This window comes from Pinus tabuliformis, chromosome 5_1 (assembly GCF_031772625.1).
Source record: "Pinus tabuliformis cultivar Carrire ecotype Pingquan chromosome 5_1, CPIR1, whole genome shotgun sequence".
Taxonomy (NCBI): domain Eukaryota; kingdom Viridiplantae; phylum Streptophyta; class Pinopsida; order Pinales; family Pinaceae; genus Pinus; species Pinus tabuliformis.
Window position 1 is genome coordinate 130662133 of NC_142305.1, and position 12386 is coordinate 130674518.

The 12386-nt window shown below is 39.1% G+C and overlaps 1 protein-coding gene across 1 annotated transcript; it reads right to left on the minus strand.

The window, feature by feature from the left end:
• Nucleotides 1–438: 438 nt before the first annotated feature.
• Nucleotides 439–11781, minus strand: LOC149163770 (uncharacterized). Its single transcript, XM_089431856.1, has 2 exons — nt 10755–11781; nt 439–739 (listed from the first exon to the last, which is right to left on the minus strand). Exons 1-2 carry the CDS (start codon nt 11661–11663, stop codon nt 677–679), a joined length of 972 nt encoding a protein of 323 aa, XP_089287982.1. The 5' UTR covers nt 11664–11781; the 3' UTR covers nt 439–676.
• Between the last annotated feature and the right edge of the window lie 605 nt (nt 11782–12386).

Here is a 12386-nt window from a genome sequence, read left to right on the forward strand (position 1 = left end):
CCTAAATGAGCTCCAGTTGCATATGTAATGCTTATTCAATTTGCATGCAATGCTATAGGGATAAAACAAGCAAGTAGTAGTGAACTCAATGCAGATGCAAAATCATTCAGCAGTAGTGAACTCAATGCAGATGCAACATCAAAGCTCAATCCGAATTACATGACCAACACAACGTAGAAAAATGGAAGATTGGAAATAACTTTAGAAGACTAGAAGCTCGATCTAGCCCAGTCAAGTTATTAAAACTACTTAGTCAAGTTATTAAAACTACTTAGTATCTACTGATGCTATTAAATAATGCATCTAAATCAAACTTTCGTGAAAAGGCCTTGTTAGGATTTGAAAGAGAAGCGTACCGTTTCTATCCAACAAATATCCAAGAAAACACTTATATGCAACACCAAAAAACTATCATATGTACAACATCAAAACACTACCTTAGAAATCACATATAAACAATACTTTATTAGCTATATATTAAACATTAAAGTGATATGTAGTAAGTATATCCATTGAAATTTATACCCAAGTCATCCAGTTTATCAGCAACACATTATAAAAATAGCATTTATAATATTGCAGTGGATTTCCCGCGCTAAAAGGAAATCTTATTGGAGTATGCACAACAATGCCCGTGGTTAAGTTTTACTCGTGAGTAAAACATTAGCTATTCACATCATTCATCAGAATATTTGCGGTGGTGATGGTGTCCATGCTTGGGTTCTTTATAGTCATTGCCCTGTTATATTTGCAGCAAAAGAAGAAAACTTAGCCTCTTCAAATATTACAAGAAATAACCTGTAATCAAAACAAATGCAAGCTTTGTCTACCCATTATGTTGAATATGTTGCAAAAAGACAAAAATGATTTATTTTCTCTTTTCCCACCATGCAACTTAAACACTTGTGATTGTGAATCCTTTCATTTTCATTTTGAAATGAAAGATATCATATGGGATCGCCATTACTTCAAAGCAACTAATCAACAAATCTTACATAAAAATGAATCATGATTTAAAGATTGGCAGCATGTTCTATATGTCAACTTACCTGTTTCTTAGGCAACAAAGTGGAACAGATATTTTTGCGAGTATGATTATTTCTACCCATACAAGTTCTGTAAATTGTAGAACCTGAGGACTTACAGATTCACGCTTCATAGAAAAAACAAATTATAGTTCAGTTAGAGTAAAAAGTTAACACAAATTTTGGAGGCGACCTGATAATCAGCAAGTTTCATTTGACTAAGGCTCTAGAAGAGAAAAGCTTGTGATAACTCCTTTGAAACATGGGGAATGTATAGAAAGGAGGTGCTACAGGGAATCAAATCGTTCAGCTCCTATGCTGCTGGGAGGTCAGTCCCCTGTATTTCCAGGGGTCATCCCCAAGCAGAAGTCCCCAAAATCAGAGAATTAGCAAAACCAGCGGATTTCCATGTCATAGGGATCTCCCCACCAAAAATGTGAAAAACAAAACCAGAAAATCAATAACAGTCATTTTTTGGGAAAAAAGGTGGGCCTGACAAAAACACCTAGAGAATCTATTGGGCCCACATTATGTCTGCAAAAAAGCCCTAGTATTTGCTTATTATCCACTTTTTGGCTTGCCAGCAGCAGAAAAGCAAGGTGACATTGTGGGGGCTTTTTGAGTTGATTTTTTTAGCAGGATTTCCTTTGGGGTCAACAACACCACCATCCAAGGGTTCTTTATTCATTTGACCTAAAGTTTTGACCATGGCAGCAGCAACAAGCATTAAAACCATTGTTCTTCAGTTGGTCACGGACAAAAACGAATCCACAGGTTTAGACATGATATTTTGAAAAAATGTATCATATATAACTTTACGGGACAAATAATTACATCATTGACTAGAGAGACTTACGGCAATATGGCAACAGGATTACAAGAGAACTCCTGTCGTAGAAAAGCTAAACATGCAAGCTTATGAACCTACACCCCAATAGGAAGGGATTCAACATTTTTGCAGAAATAACTGAGTTTCACTATAACAAGCAAAAACATTTTTTTTCTTAAAGAGCTTCAATTCCCCTAAACCAAGATAGGACAGTTCCTCATAAAACAGTGTTACACTGATATTCTTACAGAGATACGTTAGAAGACAGCCTTACTGTGTGCCATCAAGATTTGCAGTTATCCCTCATCACTCGAGAGGAAATTTCCAAGAAAGCAGAGCGGTATAAATAAAAGTTAAATCTCCCCTGAAACCATGCCCCAATATTCTTGGCAGAGGGCATCTCCAGAATATATGCTCAATTGTATGTTCCCTACCACAAAGCATGTATGTAACATTCATAATACCAACTTTATGGAGCTATAGTCCTGAAAGCCAAGCCTTGGTGATGGTGAAACATAAGCCACAACCATTCTTTGCACTTCAAAGAATACTGAGATTTCCAGATGGATTTGTATTTTGTACCTCCTTAGCTAATGTGCTTCAGGATCACTCACACCTCACCATTTGTTCACGCATGATAAAATGCCAAAGGTATTGAGACCATAAAGGTCCTTTGCCACATAGATGTACAAGAATTCCCACTATTGCCATCTCCAATCCCTCCAGAAGTGCCCTAACCCATGGAGTTGCATCTTAAAAAGACAAGTCTCAGAAATCATAAGACAAATAATCTCATACACAGTTGTTTAAATGAATGAGCTCAGTTAAGATCATGCCCAGAATGCAAATTGTTGGTGCTCAGGGTTCCACAAATCTTTCCAGTATAAATACCTTTCAGGGAAATCCCTTCCCTACAACTGTAGTCGAGACATCACGCTCACTGCCACTAGACTAAAGCATACAAATAGGTATTAGCACCCCATCTTTGTAGAAAATCCACAAAATTCTGATCTGCTAATATGAGCAATCTGGAATAAAGTTTCTTCTCACATAAACACAGAATTTCTCTGCTAGATGCAGCAGAATAGGAACAGAAATAAAAGCACAGATATACAATACAGAAACACAGAATTGTCTAGGGAACCCAACTGGGAAAACCCTCTGCTTGTTTAAGAATTTTATTGATAGAGAAATTGAGCAATTGATCTCTTACAAAATACAATTGTTTCAATCTCAAAGACATACTTGTCTTTCCTGCTTGTTCTAAGCTTGAAACCCTTGCAAGACCATTGATCTTTGTTGCCTGCTACCAACCTGTGCACAAGCTTCTCTTGCACACTCTTCCTCTCACAACCTCCTCTCACAAACTCGTGCTTCCTATTGCTTGTTCTCACCAACTTGTGCTCACCAAAACAATGATTAAACTTAGGAATTTGTTCCTCTTTTTAAAAGCAATTCAAATGGTTAAAATTAGTGAGTTTTCTGATTAAAGAATGATTTTGTGATTAATTGAGTTAGCATGAGTTAACTGCTCATGCAACTCATCCTATTTCAAGTCAACCACTTGAAACTCAATCACTTGTGTTTTTCCTCAATCAACTCACACTGCAAAATCAAGAGCTTAACTTTCAAATTCAACACATCAATTAACTGCATCGTAACTCATCTTAATTTACAGGGAATCCCCTAATTTTTAGGAACCTATAAGTCATGCACAAGAAGGAACTCATCCCGGCTCCTATAATTAAAGCACAAATCAAGGAACCCTTTTCTCGCTAATACTTTCAACACTCCCTCTTAGCGAGGAAGGTATTCCTGGAAGAACCTTGTCCACCCAGATCTGTCTAACTCTTCAACTCTACCAAGTTCTTCGTTGTTGCAACTACTCCCTCTGAACTAGAAGACTTCCCTACTTTCTTCTGCAAAACCTGGTTTAAAAACCTATTCTTTCCCACCATGCTTTGTGAATCCACCACTTTAGTCACAAGTACCATGTACCCTATGTGCCTAGGTGTCTACTTCTTCATGCTAAGAGACTCAACTCTCTTCTGACCTACCTTAACCAAATCCTCTACCCACTTGGCTCAAACTTTCCCTATACTGGAAGTCTCTAACTGAGTCCCTGCCTCCACTCACCCTCGGCTACGGTCCTCATCATCATCATCCTGTTGGTGAATCCAACTTCCAACTAGCTTAACCTAAAACTGAGATACTAGTTGAGTCTCCATCTTGAGAGCTCTATCTTGCTCTTGCTCAACCACCACATCTCTACTATGAGAACTCCCTGCCTTGCTACTCAAGGTTGCACTTGTATCTACCTACAACTTGTAGAGATTCTTCACCCTCACACCTATCTGCCTCTTACATCCAGAAGACAAGTGCTAGAGGTAAGCCTTACCTCTGCTAAAGATGACATCATATCCCTTGTCCTCAAGGGCAACTACCAAAACAAGATTCTACCTCAATCCTGGAACATAGAGAACATCTCTAAAATGAAGAGGATTACTTGACTCCCCCCAAAAATTGGTTGTACCAACTTCTTTAGCTGCATATTGGCCATCATCTCCTTAGGAATTAAAGCATAATAGGAGGGAATATGGGTTGACATCATCCACGGCTATGTTGAGTCGTAAGCTTCGTACTTCATTCTTGATTTTTTCAAGCCATGTATCCTTTATACGCTACATGGCTATTGAATTTGTTGAGATTCTCATAACTCCCAACTCGCTTTTGTGTGAGGCATGTCATCCCTGCAACATAGCTAATTCTTTGCAACGAAAGAGCCTTTGAATCCTTGGGATTATAGGCATGTCACATGTGCCTCAATATCTTATGAGGAGGACCATGTGATGCGAGTTATGCAAATCCCAATAGACTCAATAGACATGAAGCATATAGATAATACATGGCCTGAAAAATTCAAGGACGAAGTACAAGTCTATGACTCAACATAGCCATGGATGGCGTCAACCATGGCAAAAACATCCAAATCAACCATGACACCAAACCCCAAACATTTCAGAGGCCTCTCGATTTGCCATCCAAGAAAGCCAAAAATTGTTTGCCACATAACATGCACCCTTTTCAACAAAGTTCAACTTGAAAGCATAAAGGACTTGGTAGTACAAATTATGTCACACAGATAAAAGGGACCTTTAATACCCTGAATGTGATGACCTTGTCAGATCCACCATCAAAATAAAGGTTGTCAAGTTTACCCATTTGCGAGAAAGAACAGATTTCTGAGCACAAGACTAGAAGCCTCGCTCAGTCAAGATGGAAGTTCTCACTTGATAGAATAATGGGATTAGAATTTAGATAGCTACCATCAATTCCATTTGATTCAGATGTTTGTTGAGTTACATTTGATTTTTCTTTCCAAACGTAGGGACAATCTTGTCAAGCACATATCAAGCATTATGTCCACCTACAAGCCACAACCCATCATATTCAATCTGATATGCTTGATGCATTTCTTGGAAGTAACCTCAAAAGAAAAATCTGAAGAAAACATCAAACTTGTAGTAATCACCAACAAGTATCCCTGGTGCCATTGACTTTGCCAGAACAACGAGTGCACAATACATTCTCATGATCCCAAAAGACTTTGAATCATTGGTATAACAGCATTCTTTTCCTTGCAATTCTAGACCATGCGCTTAGGCTAACATCACTTCTGGCAATCATCACAAATCATTAAGTGTTAAGTTTACGTATGTTCTATGCTTAGAGCAATTTAATTCAATTTTCACAATTAGCTCAATATCTTTTCCAGATTAGCAATCACATCAGCATTAAAATAAACTGCAGATAGAACATAAACATAAATCGCAAAAGACAAGCCAAGACAAGAGGACACAAGATGTGGCGCTAGCCAGGGACAAAACCCTTGATCAATTCTTCTTATATGTTCTTCAATAGTTCAGCAGAGAAAAAGGGAGAGAGAGATAGTACATTTACAACAGAAGTCAACACTTCGACTTTCTAGATAAGAGAATAGATCATCTCTACATGAGATCAGTTGAAGACAAGCTACTTCAACTGATTCTCCAAGGTGATTCCATCACCATGCTGCACCCATCATTGTGCTGCACCTCATCATCATGCTGCATCCATCATCATGCTGCACCCAATCACTGAGCTGCTCTTATCACTGCGCTGCTCCCATCACCAAGCAACACCCAACTGTTACTATGTTGCACTTCATTGTTGTCTCTACTACCATGCTACATCCAATTGTTGCATCTAACCATACTGTCTAACATGTTGACCACACAAGCAGTCACATCAACCTTCAATCCTTATCCTTGTGCAACCCTTAACACAATATGTTGTTGGCTATGGCCTGTGGCCTAGCCCAGCAACAAGCAAGATTGTCATACAGTACTCAGCTATTACCCTTGAAGAACAATGTCTACCGATCAACCTTATAGCTGCACAGTCATGCCCATGTCACGTTGTCATCTACAGCAATGTGACATAGATCTAACTTTCCTTACAGCGTCTAAGGGTTCATTCCTTACAGAGTTATGGACCTCTTAAACTTCATCATTTGGCTGATAGGGTCCTCTCCAATTGCGGCCAAGATGACCTCCTTGAGGGCTGAGACTAGGGCAGTATTTGGCCCTACTTGGACTGCGGTTTGAAGCACAAATGACAGCTGCTAGAAACCTTTATTTCGATGGTTGTAACCTTCACCTTTTACTGCGGCTAGGGCAAATAGATGCCTCTTTGAAACTGCGGATTAGGCTGAGTGTTTAGACAGTGGATGAGGAACCTTTTAGGCAGCGTATGGTGGCTCTCTTTGACTGCTAGAGATCTCCTCGAACTGTGGCCAAGTCTTTCCATTATCAGCAGCTAGGTTAAGGCTCTAGTCCTCCCAATAGGACTGCGGCTAGGGCTTGCATTTACAACGTTCAGGGCACATAAGAACCCTCTTTAAACTGCGTCCTAGAACAATTTGTTAGGGCAGCATTAGGGCATCATTTAGGCTTATTCTTGTTGTGTAGGAAGGTCACGTTTAGGGCAGCGTAGAACCTTACTTAGATGACAGCATTAGGCTTCTACCATACCAGCGTTAAGGCTTCATATGAAACCTTCCTCCCTGACTGCATGAGCCTTCTTCTTGCTGCGTATTGTTGAAATTTGGTACTGAAGGACAGGTGGTTCCCTAAGGCTTTGATCTTTGGCCTAGGGAAAAGTGTCCAAAAGAATTTAATTTTTCTCCTAAAGTGACTTTATAATTTTTATAAAGTCAAATCTAATTTAAAAGTGACTTTAAGTGATAAAGTTACTAAAGTCTAATTTTAAAGTGACTTTAATAAAGTCAATGTAAAATTAGAAAGGAAAAGTGACTTTGGAAATAAATGACTAAGTGGGTCTTTATTAAAGTGGGGTGAATTAAAAAATAGAAAGTGAGATTTAAATGAGCATTTAATCTCAACACTAGATCTCAATCTATTTCAGCGATTGGATTTAGGGATTCCCCAAAAGTCACTTAGGGTTAGATTAAAGGAGGAAAAGGTCATTCATTCTTTCATGAGCAGATTGAGAGGAGAGCAAGAGAGCAAGGGAGATTTCTGGACAGGGGGAGAAGGAGGCAGCAGCTTGGCACACATTCCAAGGCAGCATTTTAGCAAATCCGTACAGCTGAGTTAGCACACAGTGAAAGGCAGATATTGGGCACGATTTTCTAGAAATCCATACAGCAAGTGCACAGAAATCGAGGAGCAGAAATCCATACAGCAAGTGGTTGTACCTTGGCACGCAAATCAAAGCAAATCCGTACAACTATACTGCTGGTTTTTCTACACGCAAATCAAGAAAATATGTACAGTGTATTTATGGCAGCTTGCACGCTTTTCTAGGCAAGCCGGACAACAACATTTAAGGTTGAAATTTGGGCACAAAAATCGAGGAGGCCGTACAGCATTTATTGTTGTTCTGTTTTGCTGTTTGCAAGTTTTTCCAGTTGGCTGTGAGGCACGGAAAACGAGATAAGTTGTAAAAGTTTGCTTGCTGATCTTTTGCTGAATATTTTTCACTGTAAAAAGCATTTTCCAGAAATAAAAAAGAGCTTTCGAACTGGTTTTCCCCAAGAGTTGTAGGGGGGTTTTTCCAAGGTCACCTTGACCAAAAATCATTGTGTTTAAATGTGTTGAATCGCTGTTTGTATGTGCTGATTTTTATATTTCTGCGTTTTCCAGCATTCTGTAATTTTTCCAGAATTTGTATTTTCAGCGAAAGTTATTTTTCAGTTGTTGAATGTATGGATATGGGAAAGGGCATTTAACTATTTTGGAGAAATAAGGTGAAACTGAAAACCGGGGTGGGAAATGAGAAATTTTTAAAAGTATTAGATTTTCTCCATCAGGGCAACGTAGAGCCTTGTCCATATAGGGCATCTTCTATTAAGGCAACATATCACCTAGGGCACTCCCTCTAGATCTCATCTTCATCAAACCCAAAACAAAATGAAGAGAGATCTCAAAAGTGAGTGCGTGAAATGACTTGAAGGCCACCTCTATTTATACTAAAACGTTGAGCACAAGTGGGTTTATTTGGTTGCTGGCCGACCTTGACAAATTGTCCCATAACACTAATAAATTCATATCTCCATGAATACTTATCGAAATCGAATGATCTTTAGATCAAAACTACACCTCTCGATGAGAGGGATCCAAGAAAAATATCAGCTGCCATTAATAAAATGACCCACATGGAGTTTGGTCCTAGTTGCCAATTTTAACGTTAAGCAACCAATCAAATTTCATCCTCTTAAACGAATGTCAAGTGCCTTGAGTATACTATTTCCTGCGTATGATTTTTCAGAAATCCCAAAATTTTATCTCCTGTTGCAAAAAACAATCCCAAAAAATGACCTCATGAGCTAATATGTCATTTTATAGGGTAAAAGGAGCCAAGTTTGAACCCTTGGCAGACAAGTCAAACTCTTCACGTAAGTGTCAAAATTGCCAGCCATATGTCAGACACGAGTTCTAGCAGGTCAGACCCTGGCCAGCAACTAGCTCACAGGTTTTACTCTTGCAGGCAAGTCATATCCAAGAGTGCTAATAGCTCACCCTAGCAACTCGGATCCTCACCTGCAAATACCTACAGGTGAATCGGAAAACTACCCAGCACCAAATACAAATTGCCAAGAGGAAAAGAACAACTTTCATTTTGAACAAACTCTGTTGTCAAGTTTTTGCTGAGTCAAAATCAAACTCGACCCACCCTTACAGAGCGATTCATTGAGCATTAAAGTCCCCCATATTACACACATGCTAAATGATGACCCCCAGAAAACTGGCTTCATAATTTATAAAATCACATTTGCTGCTATTTAAGCCTACTCTTTCTAATACGAAGAAAACTTCCCATTCATTCAAATTCATAACCTTCAATATAAGTCTTAAGACCATTAAAATTTTATATCCAGTGCTGTTTCTGCATCTTGATCTCTGAGTTTTTCTGTTGATCTGCCATGACCACCACAGCTAAATGTTTCCACCCTATGTATAGCATACATAGCATACCCCACTATGAGGCCTATGCACACATAACTGGAATAAAGCCCACCCCCATGTTCCTTCAAATTGAAGGCCCAGTGGACTAGCTCAAGTAGTTAAGTACTTTGGGCTTCATGCAGGGGGTCTGAAGATCATGGGCTGGCTGCCTCTGTTGAGTGCCTCACTCAATGTCCCTACCATGGGTTGGCTGCCTCTGTCGAGTGCCTCACACGATGTCCCTAATCAAGACTGCGAGTCTTACACTAGTACTATCAACGAAATGCAGAAAAGTGCCTGGCAGTTTTCCAGTGAGGTTTTCCTTGAAAAAAATATTATAACCACTCATAACAGATATGAAAGCTTTACTATATGGGCTTCAGAGACCCTAAATCACAGATCAATACTGCTAACAAACTAATCTACTAGGGTCTGACAGAACAGGATGGACAACAAAAGTAGGCAAAAACCAATATAAACCAATATCAAAAATAAAGACAACTAGCCTGGTTCACCCCACATCGTCAAATTAAAACTCTCATTCAGCTTCAATAGAAGTCTTCAAGACCGTTAAATAAATATCCAGCGGTGCATCAGCATCTCAATCTCTGATTTTTCTGTCGATCTGCCGTGACTACTACATCTAAATATTTTCATCCTAGATATGGTATAATCCATCATACAGGTAAGAATGCTCTACAATGTGGGCTTCAGAAATTTGAGATCACAGACCAATGCTGCTAACAAGCTAATTTAATAGGGTCTGACAGCAAAATGGACAACAAAAAGGGAAAAATCAATATAAACAAATATAAAAAATAAAATAAATAAACAAAGAAAATAAGCATCACCCTATATAATGAAACCAAAACTCCCATTCATTTAAATCTATAAGCTTCAAGTCTTAAGCCCATTAAAATTAATATATAGTGGTGCTTCCGCATCTTGATCTGTCATTTTTCTGTCGATCTATCATGGTTACCACAGCTATCTTATGTATAGTGTAACCTATCAAACAAATATGAAAGCTTTACCATATGGAATTCGAAGATTGTAGATCAGGTGTTTATGTTGGTGACAAGCTAATTTACTAAGGTCTGCAAAGCGAATGGGCAACGAATGGGGGAAAGCATACAACAATATCAAAAATAAAGACAGATGGTTACATTCCATTGCAGACCTGAGACCATCAAATGCGAGACAAAGGGAGATCCTTGTTACTTCATGTGTATATTAGAACCTAGTAAACTGAAAACATTAGCAGAGATCCGTCTCATGATTTTGGACTCCTTTAGGCACTTCATAGATCCGGTTTTGAAATGGATCTGTGCTACTATAAATCATGTAACAAGCCTTATCCAAAAAGAGTAAAAGAACTAGCGTCCAACTTACATATTGAGGGCGCTGATATCCTCCTTCGTCCTGGTCAGGTTGGTAATAACTGGGCCTCTCAGACTTGGCAGGCTCCTCCTCCTGCTGATAGTAACTGGGGGGTCTCTCGAACTTGGGAGGCTCCTCCTCCTCCTGATAGTAACTGGAGGGTTTCTGGAACTTGGGAGGCTCCTCCTCCTCCTGATAGTAACTGGAGGGTCTCACGAACTTGGGAGGCTCCTCCTCCTGCTGATAGTAACTTGGGGGTCTCTCGAACCTGGGAGGCTCCTCCTCCTGCTGGTGATAACTAGGGGGCCTTTGAAATCTAGGGGGTTCTTCCTCCTGCTGTTCATAATTACTGGGGGGTCTCCCAAACCTAGGTGGATCTATTTCCTCCTCCTGCTGACCATAGCTAGGCCTCCTTCCAAAACTCGGCTTAACCTCGTCTCCATATTTATCGTCAGAATACCCAGACTGGTAATCCTGGTGTGGAATGTCCCAGCTAGGCTTTTCCTCATACTGATCTCCATATGGATTGGGCTTCGACCCGTATGCAGGCTGAGGCTTGGGCTCATGCCCATACCCATATGCAGGCTGAGACTGAGGCTTGGGCCTCCCATATTCAGATCCTCCACCACCACCACCATAAGTGGATTCCTCTGCCTCATAGGAAGGGGTGGATCCGGATCCATATGTGGGTCTCTGTTCATCTATATCATGGGCTCCTCCTGCTCCTCCATAAGGGCATGACTCCGATCCATATGAAAAGTCATGGGACGACTCGTCCCCTGCTTGACTGGGAGGATAACAAGTTTCTTCAGAGGGAGGCCTGGATTTACCGTAGGTGACTCCCTGATCATATCCACCGCCAAAGGGAGTAGGATCGTATTCATCAAAGTCGTCAACTACATCACGAGCATGTCCAGCCATTACTCCGAGCTCAGTTTGTTTCTCCCAATTCTTGAACTTCCGGCAAGGCTGCCTCAATTGAAATCTCCACACCTGTTCTCGCAACAACTTGTATCTCCACTGCAATAACCATTCAATATTTAAATCTAATAAGTCGGTGCTGCGCGTTCTCTCCTTTTTAATGATGTCGATTGCTTTCCATAAAAACCCCGCGGTTTCCTTTCATCCGTTCAAATCCATATCCACGTGGGATATCCATATGGTTAAATTAGCGTAACCATATAAATTTACTATCAATTGGTAAATTCCACTATGGTTAAATTAGTGTAATCGTATAAGTTTAAATGAATTTAATGTCAATTGGTAAATTCCATTATGGTTAAATTAGCGTAATCAAATAAACTTAAATGGCGTGGCGAGTAAGTATGGGGAGTAGGTATTAAAAAATTATTTAAAGATATATATTATTAAATAAAATGAAAATTTAATTAAATTTATTTAAAAATTATTTTAATTTTAGATTTACTCGGTGTTAATAGAGATCAGATTTTTTTTAAGAAGTTTGTATTTCAAGATATTTGATTCCTTTAATCACTTGGTAGATTAAAAAGTTAATATAAATTTACACTAATTTATTTTATTTTATTTTTATAATTTGATCATTAAAATGTTTTATTAATAATTATAATTATTATTTTTAAAATGTTTTATTGATAATTATAATTATTATTTTTTTATTTTATT